Source organism: Propithecus coquereli, unplaced genomic scaffold, assembly GCF_000956105.1.
Source record: "Propithecus coquereli isolate 6110/MARCELLA unplaced genomic scaffold, Pcoq_1.0 Scaffold137, whole genome shotgun sequence".
Classification (NCBI taxonomy): domain Eukaryota; kingdom Metazoa; phylum Chordata; class Mammalia; order Primates; family Indriidae; genus Propithecus; species Propithecus coquereli.
Genome location: NW_012137969.1, coordinates 119,068 through 142,306, shown reverse-complemented (window position 1 = coordinate 142,306; position 23,239 = coordinate 119,068). Strand labels below are relative to the sequence as shown.

General features: G+C 57.5%; 2 protein-coding genes across 2 annotated transcripts in view; one reads left to right on the top strand and one right to left on the bottom strand.

Annotated features, from left to right (window-relative positions):
* Window positions 1-5,363, top strand: part of ZAN (zonadhesin) — a 34,799-nt gene extending 29,436 nt beyond the window's left edge. Inside the window, exons 38-40 of the mRNA XM_012638882.1 lie at window positions 3,819-3,924; window positions 4,019-4,109; window positions 5,358-5,363. Coding sequence (XP_012494336.1) covers window positions 3,819-3,924; window positions 4,019-4,109; window positions 5,358-5,363 — 203 coding nt within the window. The remainder of the gene's footprint in view (window positions 1-3,818; window positions 3,925-4,018; window positions 4,110-5,357) is intronic.
* A 1,376-nt stretch (window positions 5,364-6,739) lies between these two features.
* EPHB4 (EPH receptor B4) lies at window positions 6,740-22,241 on the bottom strand. The gene is made up of 17 exons (XM_012639090.1): window positions 22,048-22,241; window positions 19,359-19,429; window positions 18,805-19,092; window positions 17,660-18,056; window positions 16,503-16,658; window positions 15,932-16,264; window positions 15,475-15,599; window positions 14,927-15,092; window positions 13,704-13,806; window positions 13,437-13,501; window positions 13,218-13,331; window positions 12,873-13,120; window positions 9,866-10,081; window positions 9,444-9,593; window positions 8,837-9,030; window positions 8,496-8,651; window positions 6,740-7,418 (listed from the first exon to the last, which is right to left on the bottom strand). Exons 1-17 carry the CDS (start codon window positions 22,097-22,099, stop codon window positions 7,289-7,291), a joined length of 2,964 nt encoding a protein of 987 aa, XP_012494544.1. The 5' UTR covers window positions 22,100-22,241; the 3' UTR covers window positions 6,740-7,288.
* Window positions 22,242-23,239: the final 998 nt, after the last annotated feature.

The following is a 23,239-nucleotide window of genomic DNA, read 5'->3' as shown; positions in this document are numbered from 1 at the left end:
ACACACACACACACACACACACACACAGACACACACAGGCTGGGCTGGGGCGGCGAGGACAATTCCCCCATTCAAGATGCTGCCCAGGCAGGTTCTCCCAGCCTCCTGGGAAGGGGAGGGGGAGCCTCCTGAATGTTACCACCCCCCAACCTCCCCTGCTTCTCCCTCCCCAACAGGAAGATGAGGATGGGCTCAGTCCCCAGCTCCAACTGCCCGGTTTTCTTTCCCGCCATCTTTGCAGTTTCCTTCTTTTCTCCTGGTGTCTGCCCTCTCTCCGGGACACCTGCAGGGGCAGGCCTCTTTAGCTGGAGGAGCTTTTTCCATTTCTGCACCTCAGTCGCCGCCTGGTGTTGTGTGTGGGTCAGTGCGGGGGCCCCAGTTCACAGCTTGGGGCTCTCCTGGCCCAGGGGGCCTTGGGCAGTGGCCTTGTTCCCATTCCTACCTCTACGACCCTCTGATGGAGTCCCCAAAACTCCCGAGTCCTGTCCCCTCTCCCATGGTGACGTAGCGCCCATGTGTTGTTCCCCAGAGGGGGTGGCAGGGACTCAGTCCTGCGGAGGAAGGGGTGCGAGCAGAGGGTGCGGGCCCAGGCCCATCCCTTCCCCTACCCACCAGACATCGGGCCAGAGAAGGTGAATCAGAGCTGGTGAGGGGAGGATGGAAGTCGGGGGCAGCACTGAGACTGAGAACGAAGGCAAAGGGTAAATAAAAATGGTGAGGGGAGAGGGTCAGGGCAGGTGGGCGGCAGAGGCCCCCCGTGATGACCAGCTCCTGAGGCTGCCTGAGCCTTCCTGCCACGTCCAGCCCCCACCATGGGAAGGGGAAGTCCCACTGGGCAGGGTGGCCTGGCCAGGGGCACCCCTCCCTTCCTGGGGCCCTTTCCTCCTGCAGAGGTGGCCATCTCCGAGGATAAGCGCAGAGTAACAATGCCTTTCTAGAACCCAGTATCCTACCTGCTTTGACATCCCCAAACTCATGTCCCCTTTCCCTTGGGGTCCTACATCCTGACCCTCCCCTGCCCACTTGGCAGCCTTCGTTTCTTAGAGCCCAAGCAAGGTGTCCCAGGCCCTTCCCCAGGCAAGGACCTGCCTGACCCTGGGGGAGGGACGGGGTGTTTGCACCATGGCCTCAGGCTGGGGTGAGTGGGTCAGGCTACTTGATAGAGGCCAGCCTGCCCCCACCCCTCCCTCAGCTCCCATAGTGACCCCTAGGTCGTTTTTTGGAAATGGACGGATGTAGGGTGGGTGCCTCCCTAGAGGGTTACAGGCTGGGTCGCCCTTTGGAAAAAGCTACATTCCCCATCCTTAGCTTCTACCCAGCAAGACATCTTATCACCAGAAATGTAAAACTCAGAGTCACCTTGCACTACCCTTGGCACAGCGCTCAGAGGCCACTTCATTTCCTCTAAGAACCAGGCTCCTGGGGCAAGTCTTTTCTCCTGTATCAGAAGCCAGGGGTCTGGGGCCACAGCCCACCCTTCATCCTCCTCCCTCCCTGCCCTCTGCCCGCCCGTGATGGCAAGGTCCCCGGCTGAGTGGGCACCAGTGCGGCTTCCTCTCAGGGACAGCCCCCTACCTTCCCAGCCCTAGGCTCTGTCTCCTTCATATTTCTCCCCCAAGAACCCCCCCACAGACCCAGCTTCCTCTACCATAACCACATGGAAATCCACACCTCAAAAATAAATATTTTTATTTTAACTCCTTGTTTGAAGACAACTCAAAACTGAGTGACTTCGAAGGCACACTCTGGAACAATACCTGAGGAAAAAGCCAGAAAATCTGCGTTAGAAGCAGACTCACCTCTGGGTTCCCAAGGTTCCGGGCTGTGGGCTGGTTCTCACCTGTGTCTGCTCTGGCCCCTCTGCCTCTGCTCTGGCTCCGAATCTTCTCCCTAACAGCCGTGGGGGACAGGCGTGGGGAACAGGCATGGGTCCCCCCAGTGGCCCTAGGCTCCCCCCAGCCTTCCTCACTCCTTCCCAACTCACCTCCACCTCCTCCTCACTCTGTAAACGCACTCTCTGGTGGCCGCCAGCACTACAGCCACCACAGGCACCAGCATTCCCAATAGGATGGCCACAGAGCTGGATGCTTCTGGGTGCAGAGAAGAGAAACAGGGATGGGAGACAGGAAGGGGTGGGAACTGAGGGGTGGGGAGGACCTCATCCCCCTGCATCTCTGGCTGTGCTGGTTCTCCCTCCAGGAGGCTGTCACCCCCAGGGACTCCAAGGCCTCACCACCATCTCCCCAGCACCGCCCCCCCAGCAACCCACAACTCCCATAAGCCTTTTTTTCCTTTTTTTTTTTAAGGGTTGGGGGGGCGGGTTGTGAGGAGAAGTGCTCAGTTGCCTTGTTTGTTTTTGTTGAGACAGTCTCACTCTGCCACCCTGGGCTCAAGCAATCCTCCTGCCTCAGCCTCCCAGTGTCCCATAATCCTTTTTAGGGGGATGTTCATCCAGCTGGTGCCCTGGAGCCCAGGTATCATGTCGGCCAGCACCTCTCAAAGAGCAGCCCTGGAATCACTTCCCTCAGTCACCTGGGCACTTGCCGAAAATGCAGATTTCTGGGCCCGCTCCAGACCTACCAAACCGAATCTGACTCTCTGGGGGTGTGTCCTGGAATGTACACGAGAAGCCGCCCCTACCCCGAGGCAAGCTAAAGCTGGAGAACCGCTGGCCCCAGGCTCAAGGGAATGACGGTTTTGGATGGGGGAGAACAATGAAAGGTACTGGACAGGCACAGAGGGACACCGGAGGGGAAACAACAGCAGGGTGTGGCACACAGGTCCCAGAAGAAGGGCTGGGGTCCAGAGAAGATTCCAGAGTATGCAGATAGGAGATGGACACAGGTTCTTTGAGGACCCTTGTCCTGCTATGATCCTTATTATAATAGTATGTGTAATATAGAAATATATATGATATAATATATAGCATATTAATCATATACATTATATCTATTAATAGATATAATGTATATGATTAATATGCTATATATTATATCATATATATTTCTATATTACACATACTATTATAATAAGGATCATAGCAGGACAAGGGTCCTCAAAGAACCTGTGTCCATCTCCTATCTGCATACTCTGGAATCTTCTCTGGACCCCAGCCCTTCTTCTGGGACCTGTGTGCCACACCCTGCTGTTGTTTCCCCTCCGGTGTCCCTCTGTGCCTGTCCAGTACCTTTCATTGTTCTCCCCCATCCAAAACCGTCATTCCCTTGAGCCTGGGGCCAGCGGTTCTCCAGCTTTAGCTTGCCTCGGGGTAGGGGCGGCTTCTCGTGTACATTCCAGGACACACCCCCAGAGAGTCAGATTCGGTTTGGTAGGTCTGGAGCGGGCCCAGAAATCTGCATTTTCGGCAAGTGCCCAGGTGACTGAGGGAAGTGATTCCAGGGCTGCTCTTTGAGAGGTGCTGGCCGACATGATACCTGGGCTCCAGGGCACCAGCTGGATGAACATCCCCCTAAAAAGGATTATGGGACACTGGGAGGCTGAGGCAGGAGGATTGCTTGAGCCCAGGGTGGCAGAGTGAGACTGTCTCAACAAAAACAAACAAGGCAACTGAGCACTTCTCCTCACAACCCGCCCCCCCAACCCTTAAAAAAAAAAAGGAAAAAAAGGCTTATGGGAGTTGTGGGTTGCTGGGGGGGCGGTGCTGGGGAGATGGTGGTGAGGCCTTGGAGTCCCTGGGGGTGACAGCCTCCTGGAGGGAGAACCAGCACAGCCAGAGATGCAGGGGGATGAGGTCCTCCCCACCCCTCAGTTCCCACCCCTTCCTGTCTCCCATCCCTGTTTCTCTTCTCTGCACCCAGAAGCATCCAGCTCTGTGGCCATCCTATTGGGAATGCTGGTGCCTGTGGTGGCTGTAGTGCTGGCGGCCACCAGAGAGTGCGTTTACAGAGTGAGGAGGAGGTGGAGGTGAGTTGGGAAGGAGTGAGGAAGGCTGGGGGGAGCCTAGGGCCACTGGGGGGACCCATGCCTGTTCCCCACGCCTGTCCCCCACGGCTGTTAGGGAGAAGATTCGGAGCCAGAGCAGAGGCAGAGGGGCCAGAGCAGACACAGGTGAGAACCAGCCCACAGCCCGGAACCTTGGGAACCCAGAGGTGAGTCTGCTTCTAACGCAGATTTTCTGGCTTTTTCCTCAGGTATTGTTCCAGAGTGTGCCTTCGAAGTCACTCAGTTTTGAGTTGTCTTCAAACAAGGAGTTAAAATAAAAATATTTATTTTTGAGGTGTGGATTTCCATGTGGTTATGGTAGAGGAAGCTGGGTCTGTGGGGGGGTTCTTGGGGGAGAAATATGAAGGAGACAGAGCCTAGGGCTGGGAAGGTAGGGGGCTGTCCCTGAGAGGAAGCCGCACTGGTGCCCACTCAGCCGGGGACCTTGCCATCACGGGCGGGCAGAGGGCAGGGAGGGAGGAGGATGAAGGGTGGGCTGTGGCCCCAGACCCCTGGCTTCTGATACAGGAGAAAAGACTTGCCCCAGGAGCCTGGTTCTTAGAGGAAATGAAGTGGCCTCTGAGCGCTGTGCCAAGGGTAGTGCAAGGTGACTCTGAGTTTTACATTTCTGGTGATAAGATGTCTTGCTGGGTAGAAGCTAAGGATGGGGAATGTAGCTTTTTCCAAAGGGCGACCCAGCCTGTAACCCTCTAGGGAGGCACCCACCCTACATCCGTCCATTTCCAAAAAACGACCTAGGGGTCACTATGGGAGCTGAGGGAGGGGTGGGGGCAGGCTGGCCTCTATCAAGTAGCCTGACCCACTCACCCCAGCCTGAGGCCATGGTGCAAACACCCCGTCCCTCCCCCAGGGTCAGGCAGGTCCTTGCCTGGGGAAGGGCCTGGGACACCTTGCTTGGGCTCTAAGAAACGAAGGCTGCCAAGTGGGCAGGGGAGGGTCAGGATGTAGGACCCCAAGGGAAAGGGGACATGAGTTTGGGGATGTCAAAGCAGGTAGGATACTGGGTTCTAGAAAGGCATTGTTACTCTGCGCTTATCCTCGGAGATGGCCACCTCTGCAGGAGGAAAGGGCCCCAGGAAGGGAGGGGTGCCCCTGGCCAGGCCACCCTGCCCAGTGGGACTTCCCCTTCCCATGGTGGGGGCTGGACGTGGCAGGAAGGCTCAGGCAGCCTCAGGAGCTGGTCATCACGGGGGGCCTCTGCCGCCCACCTGCCCTGACCCTCTCCCCTCACCATTTTTATTTACCCTTTGCCTTCGTTCTCAGTCTCAGTGCTGCCCCCGACTTCCATCCTCCCCTCACCAGCTCTGATTCACCTTCTCTGGCCCGATGTCTGGTGGGTAGGGGAAGGGATGGGCCTGGGCCCGCACCCTCTGCTCGCACCCCTTCCTCCGCAGGACTGAGTCCCTGCCACCCCCTCTGGGGAACAACACATGGGCGCTACGTCACCATGGGAGAGGGGACAGGACTCGGGAGTTTTGGGGACTCCATCAGAGGGTCGTAGAGGTAGGAATGGGAACAAGGCCACTGCCCAAGGCCCCCTGGGCCAGGAGAGCCCCAAGCTGTGAACTGGGGCCCCCGCACTGACCCACACACAACACCAGGCGGCGACTGAGGTGCAGAAATGGAAAAAGCTCCTCCAGCTAAAGAGGCCTGCCCCTGCAGGTGTCCCGGAGAGAGGGCAGACACCAGGAGAAAAGAAGGAAACTGCAAAGATGGCGGGAAAGAAAACCGGGCAGTTGGAGCTGGGGACTGAGCCCATCCTCATCTTCCTGTTGGGGAGGGAGAAGCAGGGGAGGTTGGGGGGTGGTAACATTCAGGAGGCTCCCCCTCCCCTTCCCAGGAGGCTGGGAGAACCTGCCTGGGCAGCATCTTGAATGGGGGAATTGTCCTCGCCGCCCCAGCCCAGCCTGTGTGTGTCTGTGTGTGTGTGTGTGTGTGTGTGTGTGTACACGTGGGGGGTCCCCTCCTGCCTCTCCCCCTCCCCCACAGCCTCTAAACCAGCCCCAGCTGTCAACATCTGGCCCACATCTGTCTCCTTCATGACTGGACCCCCTGCCCCAGCCTGTGCCCCCTCCTCTCCTTTTAGGGGGCTGCAGGGCAGGGCTAAGAGCTCAAGTCTCCCTTCCCTCCCATAGCCCCCTGCCTCAGCTAAGGGAGGTGGGGGGGAGGCAGCCCCACCCCGGAGGTGCCCCAGGCTCTTGGCAGAGCCAGCTGGAGCCGTTAGAAGCAGCTGCCAGTGACTCATCTCCCAGGCCCCCACCCCCACCTCAAACACACCCTGGGGCCCAGAACCATGCCCCCCCACTGAAGCCCTGCTGTCCCCAGACCCCTGACCCCTCTCAGTGGGCCATAAAAGCCCCCAAACCCAGACCCCACTCTCCTCAGGATCTAGTCCATCCTGGTTCCCAATCATCCCCAGAGCTGGGACACTTCCCATTTTCTTTTATTTATACAAAAAGTTATTTTTTTAAATATAATTTAAGAACCCTCCAAGCACCGACGTTTGACGTTTGACTCTGGTTTCCACCACCTCATTGCCCCTTTCACTACCCACCCCTACAACCACCCCAGACACAGCTTGGAGGTCTCTGGGGGGGCAGGGGAATGTCTGGGGTTGTGGTGCGACCAAGGCACTGTTCTGGAAAGACACAAGGACGGGTCCCTGTTTCAACTTGGGCAAAGGAGGCAACAGTGAAACAGGTGACCGCCAACACAAAAAGTTATGACAAGGACCGTAGAAAAATGAAACAAAAGGTCTTGGGGTGGGTGAGGGAGATAAGACCAAAAACAAAACTCAAAAACCTTCAATATGAAGGCAGCAGATGGGGAGGGGCATTTACAAGGAAAAATGATTGAGTTTGGTGGTGAAAGCAGCAAGTTGGGACATCAAAGCCCAATGATTTTGTCACTGGGCCATGACACCCCTTCCTGCCTCCTGGGACAGGCTCCACCCCACAGCTCGTCACTCTCTCTTTGGTTTGCAGGAACACACCCCTTAAGGTGGGGGAGCACCTGGGGAGCCCTCTGGGGAGGTTAGGAGATTATGGGCACTTCCTTCCCCTCTGGTCACACCCAGTCCTGAGGGAAAGGCACCCTCACCCTTGGTCTGGGGTTACCCACTACCCACCCAGGTGTGTGTGGGGGTGATTTCTACACTCCCATATGTTAGAACCCCCAAATCCTGTCTCTGCAAATTGCCAACTCCCCACCCCGATAAGTTCAAAGTGCAATCCAGTGGGGCACAGGGATGGGGGCTTCTGTGAGTCCCCACTTTGCCCCAGGAAGAAGGGGAAGCCATGTCCCTGGGGTGGGGAGTTCCTGCAGGTCAGTACTGTGGGGCTGGTCCTCCTGTCCCGCCTGGGGCTCCGGACTTGGCCTGGGACTTCATGTGCTGGACACTGGCCAAGATTTTCTTCTGGTGTCCCGCCAGAGTGACTCCAATTCGGAGCAAGTCCCTGTGGAGGAACAGAGAACTCAATGAGAAAGAGGGTCCCCACGGTCCGGTCAGGCCTGTCAGCCAATCAGGAAGACCAGCGGGACAGGGGTACTGGCATCAGCAGTTGCCGGGCAGTTTCCGGAGGATTTAGGAGCCAGAGAGGCTGCTGTCCTGCGCAGCTAGCAGTGTTTATGTGGGGAGCCAGGCTGGCTTGGAGGCTCTGGGAAAGGGAGGAAAGAGAGAGAGAAAAGCCAACAAAATGAGGCTGGGGGAAAAAGCCATAATTGGGAGGGGGAAGGAGAACTGAGAAAGAAAAGGCCTAAGAAAGAGAGTTAGAGAGCTGCATGGAGAGGACCTAGAGCTGCTGACACCTGGAGACTGAGTTACGGGGACAGAGGAGGGAGAGGAGGACCCTGTGTCCAGGAGAGGCCGGGCCAAGTCAAGGAGAGGAGCGCCCAGGCCCCACGGGGCAGACTGGCCAGCGACCCTCTGTTCCAGATTTCTAGTCCTTCTACATCTGCTATTCAACCCGGGGTGAGAAAAGACCTCGGGAGAGAAATAGGGAGGCAGGAAGGAGGGGTACCAGACGGAGGCCAAGCAGGGATAAACAGCATTTGGGAGGCGAAGGAATCATAAAACCATTTAACGTTAAAGCTGGAAAGGATCTCCAAAACCGAGTCCAGTGTTCTCCTTTTATGGATGGGAAAACAGAACCAGAGTTGACACGTTGTTAATGTGAGAGCCGGGTCTGGAATGTAGATAGAGGCGCAAAGATAGATACAGATTGTGACAGATCGTGAGTCTCCAAGGAGATGGCCCAGGCCGTGATGGTGGGAGGAGGTGAGATGGACACACTGGCCCGGGAGCCCTGGGTCCTCAGCCCCAGGGGCTGTCACTGCTCGGGGCTCTTCTGGGCATGGCCCAGGGCAACTTCCTTAGGGTTGTCCTTCTGTGGAAACAGAGTCAGTACCACGAGTTGATTCCAAAGGCCCTGCAGACCCTGTGGGCCTGACTGGTGCCCATCCTCACTGCTCCTGGGCTCCCCTCTGGCTGCTCTGCAATCCCCGCCACCCCCTCAGCTCCTGCGGCCACTTACTCCGTGGAGATCTGGCTGACCAGCTCAAAGGAGCCAAACCCAGCGGCTGCAAAACTTTCTTCGTATCTTCCCATCTTGATGGCTCGAAGCCACTCGCCCACAGAGCCAAAAGCTGAGTAGTGAGGCTGCCGCTGATCCAGGAGCGGGTGCGAGGCCCTGGGGGGGAAGGATGGGGAGCAATGCTGAGTACCAGGCCTGAGTCAGGGCGGAGAAGCTGAGCTCAGCCTTGCAGAGGTGGACAGAGATCACCCCACTATCACCAAAGGGACAGATACTTCTGGACGGGGAGGGTGGCTCGCGGTGGTTTGCAGAGAGCAGGGCCCATTCTCTGGAGTCCTCACCCGCCATTCTCCCTGGCCACGATTTTGAGGCTGGCAGGATTCCGGATCATCTTGTCCAGGGCACTGACCACCTGCGGGAATCGGGGCCGGGCGTTTCGGTCCTTCTGCCAGCAGTCCAGCATGAGCTGGTGGAGGGAGGTGGGGCAGTCTGGGGGCGGGGGTAGCCGGTAGTCCTGTTCGATGGCATTGATCACCTGGAAGGATGGGGAGAAGCACCGGGTGAGGCAGTCCAGGAAGAAGAAAGATGCGAAGGGCCCCAAGGAGATAGTGGCTTAGCAGATGATGGGATGGGAGCCACAGCTCCCCAGAATCTGAGATCCAGGAACCCTCCTGGCCGGAGCTGAGGCTCTCTGCAGCTGGACGACCCAGCAGCTGCTGGCTATGGTGTAGTTGTGCAACCTCCCAACCCTGCCCTCCATCTCTGCGTCCTTCTGTGACCCAAATATGCTGTATCAAACTCTCGGATATGAAGATCAACTCTACTTTGTGCCACCCCCTCCAGCTCAAGGACCCAGCAGTGACGACACTCTGAGAACCCCACCCTCCCTCCTGTATCCCAGGTGAGAGAACACTCCAGGAAAGCTTGGTGTGACCATGGGACACTTACGTCCTGATTGCTCATGTCCCAGTATGGCCGCTCCCCAAATGACATCACCTCCCACATCACAATCCCATAACTCCAAGCATCACTGGCAGATGTGAACTTCCGGAAAGCAATCGCCTCGGGGGCTGTCCATCGGATGGGAATCTTTCCTCCCTGCAGGAGGGACAGAAAATGGTGAGCTGAGGGACTCACTGGCCCAGGCACACTGACCCCCTGCCCTTTGCTATTCCCCCTTGCTCAGGCCCCACGCCCCCAATTCCCCAACTCTGTTCTTTTCCTAGACACCTGGAATTCGGGTTCCCTAAGCTGACTGCCGCCTCCCTGGACCAGAGCCTCCAATCCCTCAGCCTCCTACCTTTCCAACTTGCTGTCCCCACCTGGCTGTAAGAACCCAGCTCACACCCCTCCCTGGTCCCCAGCCTTACCAGAGAGCTTGTGTAGGTGGGATCCGAAGAGTTCTCCTCCAGGAATCGGGAAAGGCCAAAGTCAGACACCTTGCAGACGAGGTTGCTGTTGACCAGGATGTTGCGGGCAGCCAGGTCTCGGTGGACGTAGCTCATCTCAGCCAGGTACCGCATTCCCGAGGCGATGCCCCGCAACATGCCCACCAGCTGGATGACCGTGAACTGCCCGTCATTCAGCTGCAGAGCAGACGAGGGAGAGGGGCGTGGTTAGGACAGCCCACCCGCTGCCATTCCCCTTCCCGTCCACTTCCTGCACTGTGCCTGCCACTTCCAGTCCCTCCTCACAGCTCACCTGCAGAGCAGGCCCCCCGAGTTCCCCGGGTGCCCACTTCCTTTCTCGCCCTGAGTTCTCTCAGCTCTCACTACAGCATCACAACACAATGCCTGTAACTATTCAGTGACACGTATTCAGTCTGTCTCAATTAGGTTATAAGGGGATGCTTTTAAAACTTGTTCTTTCATTTAACCTGGTACAGTGCTTCACATCCAGGAAGTACTCAATGAATGTGTTTTAGCTAACATGCTCCTTACGTTTGACAGCTCTGTCAGGAGAGTGCTCTGAGCTATCTGTCTACAGGTGGACATGCCTTTGTGCCAATCCAGCCGCCATCTCAGCACAGCCTTCTTGGACCAGCAGTGTGTCGTTTTGTAAGACAACAGTGAGGAATTGGAGTATGACCAGTGACCAGTGCCAAAGCCAAGGTCTAAAGCGCAACCTTGACCTTTATGGAGTTTGCTCTCACCGGGTAAACGAACCAGTCACAGACAGTTCACTAATCCCATCTTCTGGGTGCAGCTAGGATGCAGGGGACTCTCTGCAGCCTTGCAGGGCCAGGGACACAGAGACCAAAAACCAAATTCTGAATGCATCCTCCAAACCCACACTCGCCCTAGGCCTCCCATCTCAGTTCATGAAAACACCACCTGCCAAATGACCAGGGTGTAGACTTCAGAGTCTGCTGGTTTCTGTCTCCCCCTCGCCTGCCACTTGCAATCCATCAGCAAGTTCTGCTGGCCTTGCTTCCAAACATGTCCCAAATCCAACCACTTCCCCCGACCCCGCAGCCTGAATGAATGACAGCAACAGCCCCCTCGTTGGCTCCCAGCTTCTGTTCCTGCTCCCCTGCACCCAGCCAAAGGGATCCCTTTAAACCATCTCACTCTCCTGCTTAAACCCCTCCAAAGGCTTCCCCTCGAACCACCCACCTTGGGATCTACCGTTGCTCCTCTGCTCACTGGGTTCAACCATACTGGCCTTTCTGTTTCTTAAACATGCCAAGTTCCTGCCCACTCTGGGTCTCAAGTCTCTGCCCCCAAACACACTTTCCTCCCCATCTTCTCGTGACTGGCTCTTTCTCATCTACCCAGATGTCATCTCTTCTCCCACCTGCCCTCTCCCCTCCCTGTAACTGGACCTTTGTATGGTACCAACATAAACCCACACACCGCGCCACACCGTGTCCACAAGGGAGGGGTCAGGCTGTCCTCACACTACTCCAGGGTCTGTGTCGGCACCACTCATGTGTCTGCTGATGGCACCCATGTGGTCTAGCCACCAAAGTTGAATTTTGAACTTATCAAAACCTCAGATAGAGATTCCCTTATAGGAAATACAGAGAAACAAGCTAAATGACCCCAGAGGGAAAAGTTCCACAAATCCAGAAGGCAGGACATCCAGGGGAACAAGGACCCAGGTCTTCATCATGTCAGTGTCATGACAAGGAACTGTTTAGGATTTAGAGGCTCAAAAAAAATAATAACCAAGTGCAATGCCTGGTCCTGAACTGGATCCTGGTTTGGATAAACCAGCAGTAAAAAAGGGACATTTTGGGGGAACAACTGGGGAAACATGAATATCAACTGGGTATTAGGTGATACTAAGCAGTCACTGTAATTCTGTTAAATGCAATGCTATTTTGCTACGTAGGAAAATGTTTTCATTTTTTAAAAAAGATGCCCAGGCTGGGTGTGGTGGTTCACGCCTATAATCCTAGCACTCTGGGAGGCCAAGGTGGGAGGACCACTTGAGGTCAGGAGTTCAAGATCAGCCTCCGTAAGAGCAACACCCCATCTCTACTAAAAATAGAAAAAATTAGCTGGGTGTCATGGCGCACACCTGCAGTCCCAGCTGCTCGGGAGGCTGAAGCAGGAGAATTGCTCAAGCCCAGGAGTTTGAAGTTTTGTTCAGCTGTGATGATACCACAGCACTCTGCCCGGGGCAACATAGCAAAACTCTGTCTCCAAAAAAAAAAGATGCCCAATAAAGTTTAAAAAATAGCCAGGTGCAGTAGCTCATGCCTATAATCCCCGCACTTTGAGAGGCCAAGACAGGAGGATCGCTTGAGGCCAGAAATTTGAGACTAGCCTGGGCAACACAGTGAGATCCCATCTCTACAAAAAATTAAAAAATAGCTGGGCTCATTGGCTCACGCCTGTAGTCCCAGCTACCCAGGAGGTTGAGGTGGGAGGACCACTTGAGCCCAGGAGTTCAGGGCTGCAGTGAGCTATGATCTTGCCACTGCAATCCAGCCGGGCAACAGAGCGAGACCCTATCTTTAAAATAATGATAATAATGATAAAAATCAGCAAAATCTGTTAAAGTGACAAAAATGAAATAAGCTCTTCCCACCTCATCTCCAGCCACTTTTCCATGATCCTGTTTGATTTTTTCCACCTCTGAAATGATCTGTTTACTTTTTTAAAAAGCCTGTTTGTTTACTTGTTAGTTTTCAGAGCTGTCTACTCCCCAGGAGCAGAAATTCTGTCTGCTGCATGCCTGGCTTTATTCCTGGGGCCTAGCACAGTGGCTGGTGTGTAGGAGGCATCAGTAAATATTTGTTGAAAGAAGGAATGACAGGCCCTTAGCTGCATGGGTCAGCAGGCCCCACAGAGAGGCCGAACCTTCTGGCTTCTCGGGCTGCGGACGGGGAGTGCAGGGCGTGTCAGGGGAGAGGGCTGAGTGGCTCACCCGCAGGAAGGAGTCCAGGGCGCCGTTCTCCATGAACTCCGTGAGGATCATGACAGGCACACTGTTGGTGACCACGCCTTCGAGGCGGATGATGTTGGGGTGCTCGAACTGGCCCATGATGGAGGCCTCGCTCAGGAACTCGCGCCGCTGCCGCTCCGTGTAGCCACCCTTCAGGGTCTTGATGGCCACACAGCTCTCCTTCTTCCCGGGGGCCTTGAGCCGGCCCCGGCACACCTCGCCAAATTCTCCTGCAGCAAGGACACTGAGGGTCAGCTCCCCTCGAGCCCCGGTGTGGCCCTGCCTGCCCTCCACTGCCTTCCTGGTGCCAAGCAGTTTTCCTCTCACCTGCGCCAATCACCTCTTCGATCTTCACATAGGAGACGTCGATCTCTTTGGCAAATTCCCTCACAGCCTCATTAGGGTCTTCATAAGTGAAGGGGTCAATGTAGACCTTAGTACCTGGGGAACCGGGCAGGGCCCCGTTAGCCAGGAAGTAACTCCCACTGGACTCGGAGGACACCCTCTTGCCTCCCAGCCCGTTTCTGCCAGAGTAGGGCAACCCACCGTGCCCGATGAGATACTGTCCGTGTTTGTCCGAATATTCTGCTTCTCTCCCAGTGCTCTGCTTCCTGTAGCCAGTGAGAAAGAAGCAAAAGGTAAACTGAGTCACACATCTCTACGTCCCCATAGAGGAACACGGGGAAGGGAGGAACAGGGATGGGAGAAGATTCCCAGTGAACACAGGATGGTGGGGCATGCAGAAAGGCTTGCCCTGGACCACATGGGCAGGTAGCCATTTCCTCAGGGCCTCCAGGTGCTCAGAGCCCTTACCTGAGGCAGAGAACTGCGATGACAATGACCACCAGGACCAGCACCACACCCACGACTGCTGTGCCTGCAATCAGGGCCAACTGTTCCCGCCAGCTGTCACTGTCTGGGGGAGAAAAGGCTGCTGATCAGGAGACCCTGACGGCCCCTGCAGGCCCCCGCCCCAACCTGCAGCTCCTGAGCTGTGGTCTCCTGAGACCAGGCTCCCAGCATGATGGGACGGGTGGAGGGAGAGGACACAGGTGCACGGGGACAGGGGACAAACAGTGAGTTTCAAACTATTCTCCACGGGCCTGTGGGCTCCTCTGAAATCCCTCAGGGTGAGGAGGGGATGTCTCCCAACCCTGTTACTACCAGAGCAATTTGGATTTTGTTCTACTATAAATACTCATGTCCACACAAATTCTCATCTGAATGAAAGGTTCTGAAGGAGAAAAATTAAGACTTATAGCCAAACAGTGGAAACAACCCAAATGTCCATCAACAGATGAATGAATAAACAAAATGTGCTATATCCATACAATGGATTATTCTTCCCCCATAAAAAGAAATGAAGCATTGTTAACATGCTATGACATGGATGAAACTTGAAAACATTATGCTCAGTGAAAGAAGTGGCCAGTCACAAAAGACCACACATTGCAAGATTCCATTTCTATGAAATATCGGGGTGGGCATGTTCACAGGGACAGAGAGTAGATCAGTGTTTGCCAGGGGCTGGGGCAACAGGAGGATTGGGGGATGACGGCTAAGGAGTTTAGGTTCTCTTTTTAGGGTGCTGGAAATGTCCTAAAATTAATTGTGATGGCCGCACAATTTTGTGAATATATTAAAAGCCATCGAATTTTATACATTTGAAATGGGCGAATTGTATGGCATAGGAGTTACATCTCAATAAAAAATTTTTAAAAAATTACAAGGTTTAGAAAGCCACTGGTCTAGCACATTAGAACCAACACATGCTACCTCATTTAATCCTCAAAACCTATGAGAGGTTCCATGACATTCCCGTTTTACTGGGTGAAGGACCTGGGTTCACGGGTCAGGCTGTTGCTAAAGGTCACGCAGCTGGTTGGCCGCCAAGCCGGACTTCACGCCCAGCTGTGAGTTTCGACTTCTACATCCTACGCTCTCCCCAGTAGGCTGTGCCTTGCAGTGGAGAGAAGGAGGGGTGCAGGGATGTGACTTTGGGGGTCCCCTGACCACGCCCTGGCCCCCAGGCTCACCATCCAGCTGGGTCTGGCTGTGGTGCTCCTGGCCAAAGGGCCCATAGCCAGCCTCGGAGCGCGCCCGCACCTGCACCAGGTAGCTGGCTCCCCGCTTCAGCCCCCGCAGCTCCGCTCGGTTTTCCGACGTCTTCAGGAACCGCACACTGCTGGGGCCCTCGGCGCCCTGTCCAGGAGGAGGAGGGGGCTGACCGTCACCCAGGGCTCCCAGTTTCTGTGGCCCTTCCTACTTCCCCCTCTACTCCTGTGCCCCCATCACTAGCATCTTGGTCTGTTGGGAGGCAGGTGACAGGTGAGGCCATTGGGCTCACTTCTACATGCTCTGTGCAGTGTGTTTTGCATTCATTATGTCATCTACTCCTTGCAGCGATTCTGTGCTGGGACTGTTCTCACAGCTGTTCTACAGATCGGGAGACTGAGGCTCAGCGCAGCCAGGGGCTGGCCAATGTTGCACAGCTATTACCTGGCAGAGCTGGAATTCAAATGCCAACAGATGCCTGCAGTTCAGGTGTCCTAGCCCCACCCCCAGGGCCAGAGCCTGGTCTTACCTTCTCGTGGTACTTGACCTCGTAGTCCAGCACGGCTCCACTGGGTGCCCGGGGAACAGCCCAGGCCAGGCTCAAGCTGCTGGGTGATGACCGTGTCACCCGGATGTCGGACACTGCGGGGGGCACTGGGGACAGAGGCAAATGGGCCCTTCTGCATGGCAGGTCCGCCTCTTTCTAACTCTTCCTCTGCCGGCTACATGTGTCCCCCAACCGCCGGCTGTTCTGGGAACTTCTTCGGATCCTCCCTGCCTAGCCTTGGCTTGGCTGCCTCTGCCTCTCTGTCTCCTTCTCTCTCTTTCTGCCTCCTGGCCCAAAAGCCTTGACCCTCCATGTTTTCTGGGGACCCCATTCCCCAGCCCCACCCGTCCTGGTCAGGCCCCCAGCCCATCCGCACCCCTTGCTGGCCTTTCCCACGGACGGACATGTCTCCCATCCAACCATGGGCCCCCAGTCTCACCCTCTCTGTCGGTGGTGACATTGACAGGCTCAAATGGGACAGGCCCTGTGGCTAAGGAGGACACCCCGTTCAAGGCAGTGACCTCGAAGGTATACGTGAAGTCAGGACGCAGCCCTCGAACTGCCACCCAGGGCTCCACCAGGTCCCGGGGGCCGGGGTCGAAGGTCAGGTCTCCCCCGCAGGTCGTGCAGGAGCCCCCAGGGCGGCACTCCCGGCAGCGGAGTGCGTAGGTGAGGTCCTCTCGGCCGCCAGACTCGAGGGGGGCACTCCACTCCAGGTACAGGGAGGAGCCATTCAGGCGGGGAACCACACTACGTGGAGCGGACGGTGGGGCTGTGGGAGACAGGGGAATCAGGCAGAGGCTGCCCCGATCCGACGGGCAGCAGAGGGACAGGCAGCCATGCCAACCTCCTGCCTTGGAGATGGTGTGTTTCATCTGCTCCTCCAGGCTGGGGACCAGCATGCCGGGATCAACAGGAGGAAGCCCGGGGAGGACAGGGCTGTGGTGGGGTCCACCCCAGGGGTCTGCACTCCCTCCCCAATGAACTGTACCTGGCTGCTGATCACTTACTGGTGCAGGGTGCACCCCGGGGGTCCGTGCGGGCCCGAAAGTACCCGATGCGGCACTGGCAGACAGGTGATCCGATGCTGTTAGAATGGCTGTTGGCTGGGCATGGTTGGCAGGAGCCCTCTCCTGACAGGGGCTTGAAGGTGCCCTGGGCACAGGCTGAGAGACAGACAGACAGAGAGAGAGAGAGACAAGGGGAGAGGGAGATAGAGAGAGAGAGAGAGAGAGAGAGAGAGAGAGAGAGAGAGAGATTTTTCATCAAAAGCATGCACCAAACATCCAGTTGTGTTTAAGGTTGCACGAAGTGCTAAGGCAGGAGAATGGATGAAGCATGTCAGAAACCTCAACTCTAAGAGGAGAAAGGAGACCCTCCCTCCAGAGCAGGGGTCCTAACCATTTTTGACTCTCACCTTGGCAGTCTGGTGAAGCCTACAGATCCCTGCTCAGGATAATGATTTTAAATGCACATCACAAAATTGGATTGCAAAGGAAATAAAGTAAGTTGAGATGATCAAAACATTAAGAAAACAAGTTCACGATACAGCAATATTTGCATTTCTTTATTAACAAGACACAGCAGCAGGTCTCATAATCTCTGTGATATGGATGTCATGGTGAGCAAAAACAACATTTCGAGATTCTTGCAGCACCTGGAATGGGCTATAGGTACCCATGATTTGTCGGGTGCTCAAGTCTCAGGTCCTGCTGCGACTACACGGCAGTTGCTGACATTCCACATGGTGGAATTTCAGGTGAAGAGTTGTGAAAATAAAGTCATTTCTTTCCTCCACTAAAGCCCATGGATTCCCTACCTCCCATCTATAAAACCCAGGCCAAGCAGCCCTGCTCTAGAGAAAAAGCTAAGTGAGAATTCACCATCAGTAAGTAAGAGGCCACAGTAAACAAGAACAGACACCATGATCCCTTTGTCCTGAGCCAGACAAGGACCCCTCCCCAGGCCAGTCCTGCACCTGGAGTTGGATAGGGCTAGAGAGAAGAGTCTGGAAGTGAGGAAGGGCTCAGAAAACGGGCCCTCCAGGAATTGAGTGCTCAGGAGAGTGAAGAATGTTCAAAATGAAAACTGAAGAGTGGGTCCATGAGTGGGGTGTGGGACCCTCCCCCTAGATACGCAGGCTTCGTGGGGGAGCTCCAGCCCTTACCTCGGCACTTGGTGTTGCCCTCAGTAGCCTCGAACCCTGGAGAACAGCTGCAGCCTGTGACCGGCTGCTCGGCCCACTGGCCGTCCTCGCGGCAGTAGAGGCTGGGGCCAGGGCCCGGGGCGGGGACAGCATCGGCCACGCAGCTCCCCGCCACGGGCACGACCAGCTCCCGAGGCACGGTCTCCGGGAAGTGGGTTAGGTTCACAGTCAGCGGGGGGCACTTCTTGTAGAAGAGGTGCAAGGACAGCAGGGCCATGCAGGCCCCCTGGTCCTGGAAGGCCAGGTAGAAGCCGGCCTTGCTGAGCGGTCCCAGACGCAGGGTCTTAACGTTCACCTTCCCCGTGGCCTCGGCTCCAGGGCGCTTCCGGGTCAAATGCTCAGCAGCCACGGTGTCCACCTGCCGGGTGGGAAGATGCACTGCTGCTGTTCCCACTCCCCTGAGGACCCATGGACTATCTTCTTCTGAGCTCACCCTCCTTGACTTCTTGGGTTCCTATTCCAGAACCTTCTCTCCACCTTCCACAGTGCACACTTTCCTGCTAGCCCCAACATTGTCCAGTCATCCCTGCTGAGCTCCTACCATGTGTCCAGCCTCTGTCCTGTACCCCTTCCCCGTTCACTTACTCGTTGTACAAACATTTACCAACACCTACGGCACACCAGGCCCCGACCCCAGAGCCAAGGAGACGGAAACGAATGACTCCCAGAGAAGTTACAAAGCACCATGGTGCTGGGCCAGGTATGTGCCCAGTGCGGGATTCCAGGGCACACAGAATCAGCCAAGGCCACAGAGAGGACCTCGGGCTGGAACTTGGAAGACAGGCAGGGGTTGGGTGGAAGGGGCCAGGAGAAAGCATGCAGGGTGAGGCATCAGGTGATGCAGAGCCCGGGGCTGTGAAGGTGTAGTCAGAGAACAGAAGCACAGGGGGGTAGGGTGGCTGAGGTGTTGCAGAAGCAGCATGAGCCTGGGCCTCCCAGGGGGCAGGGCCAGGCAGCCAACGTGCACGCCACTGCTCCACCCTGGAGACCACCTTCTTCCCTCCCCACATTTAAGCCTCCTCCTTCCAGCCCCCTGCACCCCTGCCAAAGGCCTGCTTGCTGGGTCCCCACTTTGGCCGTGAATGAGTCCCGGGGCGCCTGGGTACCTTGATGTAGGGGTTCTCCATCCAGGCTGGCGAGGCGGCTGTGGCTGTGTCAGCATCGCTCTCATAGTAGAAGACGGTGAAGGTTTCCTTGCAGGAGCGCCCAGCCCGCGGCAGGGACAGGCACTCAAGCATGGTGAAGCGCAGCGTGGCGTACACGTGGACGGCACCACGCCGTGGGACCCAGCCAGTGCGCAGCCAGTGGGCCAGGCCGGGGGCCCGCTGCATGTCGCACACCTCGTAGGTGCGCACACTGTGCTGCTCCTCGTCCAGGCCGCTCAGCTCCTCCCACTGTGGGGAGAGGGAGCTCAGCCTGGGGCCACTGCGGGCGGCGGGGGGGGCGGGGGGTCTGCATGGGGCATTTCCCACGGAGCAAGGAGGGACTGGGGGAGAGGCTGCTGGGGGTCCTCTGGGAGCAAGGGCTCAGAGGAACTCCTGCTCAGGCTGCTGCCATCTGGGGCGGCAAGGGGGGTACAGGAAACAGACAGCGCAGTTACCCCTCCTCCTTCCTCCCTCAGTTTCCCTCCAGAGCCCCAGCTCCCAGGCCCAGCTCTTACCTGCCCCTCCACCTGAGGGAACGTCACCCACTTCAGATCAGCAGTTTCCAATTTTGTGTTCAGTAGGGTCTCTGAGACAGACGAGAGACAAAGTCAGCACTTAGGGCAGGGAGGGGGCCAGGAGGACCAGACCCCTGGGAACTGAGACAGGTGGGTCCTCTTAGCTCTAAGCTAGAGGAGTGGGGAGGGGGGCAAGCTATGCCCTCTGCATCCCTCTCTGATTTCCCACCTCTCTTTCTGAATGCCACCCCACCCCCAACAGCTGGCAGGCCCCCAGATGCCCACAGATCTAGGCCTCCCGGAGGGTTGTGCCCTGAAGCAGGGGCAAAAACCAAAATGCTGGAAGGGAAGCAGGGTCAACAGCGCAGAAAGGGTTAAAACGAGAACTGCCCTGGTCCTGACCAGTACCCAGCACCCAGCACGTGGGCAAAGGGCTGCTGGCAGAGGACACACCTCCCTAGGGGCTGTCTCAACCTCCACCTTCCCTGTCTACCCCCAACTCCACTCCCCTTCTAAGTCCCCACCCCCTCTTCAGGCCAAACCTCCACCCCCTCCCGCTCTAAAGTGGTGCTCTGTAACTGAGGCCCAGCCTTGTCGCCTCCCCAGAACCCCTCCCCCCAGTCCTCAAGGAAGTGCTGGAGGCCAGGACGCTTGGGTTCCCGCCCTGGGCCCTGCAGAGGCCTCACATCTGGATTTGGTTACGGGAAGGCGAAGGGGAGGAGATTGGGGGGGGATGAACACACCTGGCTTGGCTCGCATCATGGGGGAGGGGACAAGCGCTGGCGGAAGGGGGGATTAGGAAAAACTACACAGCCCCGGGCAGTGGAGGGTGGCAGGAGGATGGGGGAAGGTGGGAGATCCCCTGGAAGGAGCAGAGATGGGGCTCCCCAGGGAACCAGCAGCACACCTGGGGCTAGCACTGTGGGGGCTGCAGGAGAGAGGGAAGGGGGGGTGGGTGGGAGGTGGGACAGCTCCTCCCAGGGACCAAGTGATGTCCAGGGGGCTGGGGCAGGTGGACCCGGCCAGCCTGAGGTGAGGTCCTGGGCCCCCATGGGTGGCAAGAGACAGCCCAGCACGTTGGGGACAGGATGCCCGGGTTCTGGGGAGGGGGGGATAGAGGCTGCCGTCTCCACCCTCCATTGTTCCAGGCTGGATAGTGTTTTCCTGTCTCTAATTTACACACTGTCTCTGCCTCAGGGCTGTCCTCAGCTGAGTGCTAGCTCACTTTCTCTCACCCCATCTGGGGCTCTGGCCTCCAGCTCGCTTTGATCTGTCAGTTCGCTGCGTCTCTCACCTCTCTCTGTCCCACTCTCTGTCCACTGCCATTTCTCTTCCTCACTGTCTCTATCTCTTCTTGCTTTTCTGTCTCCCACCCTTTTCACCTTCCTTCGGGCACATGGCTTTGGATAAATTGCTTAACGTTTCTAAGCCTTGGTCTCTTCATCTGAGAAATGGGGGCAATACTACCTCCCACCCCCAGCGTTGTCCAGACGGTGAGAACAGCATTTGAGAAGTGCTCAGCACAGGCCTGGCGGATCTCAAGCACGGGCACTGCAAGAACCATTTCCTCTCTGCATCCATCCCTCCCTCCTGCCACAGTTCGCCCTGTGGTTTTTCTGCCCCTTTGGCCTCCTTCTTCCCCCGTCCATGGTCCTCTCCCCTTTCTTTCTCTGACCGGGGCAAACCTACCCCACTCCCTCCCCACACCTCTCCTTTGATCCCCAGCCCAAAGCAGACCTGCCCAGCCTCAGCGAGAGGGGTTTTCCACCTAACTGCCTTTGATTCCTCCCCCTGCAGGAGCCCCCCATGGCCCACTCCCTAGAGACCCCTTTGATAGGCAGTGAAGGGGTGGGAAGCAGCTCACTGAAAGGAGATTAGGGACCCAGGAGGGTTTATAGGGCTCTGGGCTCCCCCTCTAGGGGAGAAGGAGGGACACAGACTCACAGATGAAGAAATATTTGGAGGTGAATACAGAAAAATAGACATTTGGAGAGACTAGGAGGTCGTAGTTGGGCTGAGTTAGGGCTACACAGGCTGTGTAGGTCCATTTCTGCTGGCTGGTAGAAGGACTCAGGCAGGGCCGGGGCCTAGACGGCAATGTAGAGAGGTGGGGTGCAGCCCAGGGAAACAAGGGAAGGGGTCGCGCTGCAGCAAGGGCAGTGGCTGGGAGAGCGATGGGGGGGGGTGTGGAGTGTAAATGCAGAAGACCATCCTGACAGCAGTGTGCAATTGCGGGACCAAGGTGTGGATGCTAAGGAACTGCCGGCGGGGGTCGTTTTATGGCCTAGCCCGAAGTTCTGTCTCGTCTGCAGTTGCTCCTCCAGAAACGTTCCCTCATGTTCGGGAAGAGGTCGGGAGTGGGACAGAAACTCTGCCGATAGTTTTGAAGATCGGGGTAGGGAGGGCAGGAAAGGCTGCCAAGGGCGTCTGGAGTCTGCAGCACGAGTCGGGGGAGCCGGGCTCGGGGAGCGTCCCGGGTCGCCGCTCGACTCCATCTCTTCCCAAACAAAAGAAAACTCCACTCCCCGCCGGGCCGCCTCCTCCCGCCCCCCCTCCCATTCTAGCTCTGCTGGTCCGAAGCGTCTGGGGTTGGTGTGACGGGGTAGGGGTGGAGAGAGGTCGGCTCCTCTACTCTGAGCCCCAACTTTGGGGGCCCCAGGAGTGACAGGGTGCCCCCAAGGAAACTCACCTTCTAAAGCGGTGACGAGCGAAGCCCAGCAGAGCAGCGCCCGGAGCTCCATGGCGCCGCCTGACTCCGGTAGGAACGGATCCGAGTTTGGGGGGCCCTAGGCCCCCCAGGTTTGACCCCCCTCCCCGACTCCCTGCGCGGGACTCTCCGTCGGCGCCCTTAGCGCCGGCCCATGCGGGCGCGCCGGGCACCGGGCGGCGGCGCCCAGGTGTGGCCCCGCGTCTCCGCCGCGCGCGCAGGCGGCCGGCCGGGGGCGTCCTGGCAGTGGCCGCGCCGGGCGGGCGCAGAGCGAGACGTGGCTGGAGCCGGGGTCCCGCCGGGGCCTTGGGGTCCCGCCCCGGCTGGCGGGGGGTGAGCCGGCCGCTCGCGTTCTCCCCCCCTCCCTGGAGTGACGCTGCTCGCGCTGCGGGGCCAAGTGCGCTCCGCGCGGGCGGGGAGGGTGGGAGCCCGAGCGGGGACGGAGCGGGAGGGAGGGAGACTACAGAGAGGGGCCGGGCGGGCCGGGCCAGGGCTGGGCCGCGCTGGGACTGGGCCGGGCGGCGCCTGGCCCGGGAGGGAGGGGCGCGCGGGGGGCGGGGCAGCTCCCCCCAGCCCGGGCTCGACAAGGGGGCCCGGGCACGCTGATTGGAGCGCGCGCTGCTGAATAATTCATGAGGGAAGGGGAGAGGGGCGCAGAGCGGAGCAGGTCGGGAAGTTGGGAGAAAGTTTGGCGAAGGGGGAGGGGTAACGGGCGAGGAGCCCGGGGACCGCCCAGACGAGCACAGTGGCCGTGCGCCTTGCCCGGGACCAAGCATGTCCGGGCTGGGGCCCAGGGACCCCCGGGACAGGCCCGAACCCGGCAGACACCGGGGGAGCAGGGAACACACCGAGCAACACCGAGGGCCTCACGGGCGTGCGCGCAATGTGCAGCACACACACAAAGCCCACTCTGACCTCCTGCGGACCTGAGATTCCACTCTTGGATGCGCCCACCACCCCTAGTTGGCTCAGGGGACTGCGGGTGGGAAAGGGAAGGAGAGGTAGAAGCTTTTGAGAATGGAGGCTCGCCCAGAGGACCCTGAGCGAATGTTCACACAATCATTCCGTAAACATTAAGTATTGGGGATCTACTGTGCGCGCACCCTAGCGCTGAAAATGTGCAGAGTAGGTGCGCAGTAGGTTGCGCTGGGTGGGGAGGAGTATAGAAAAATCA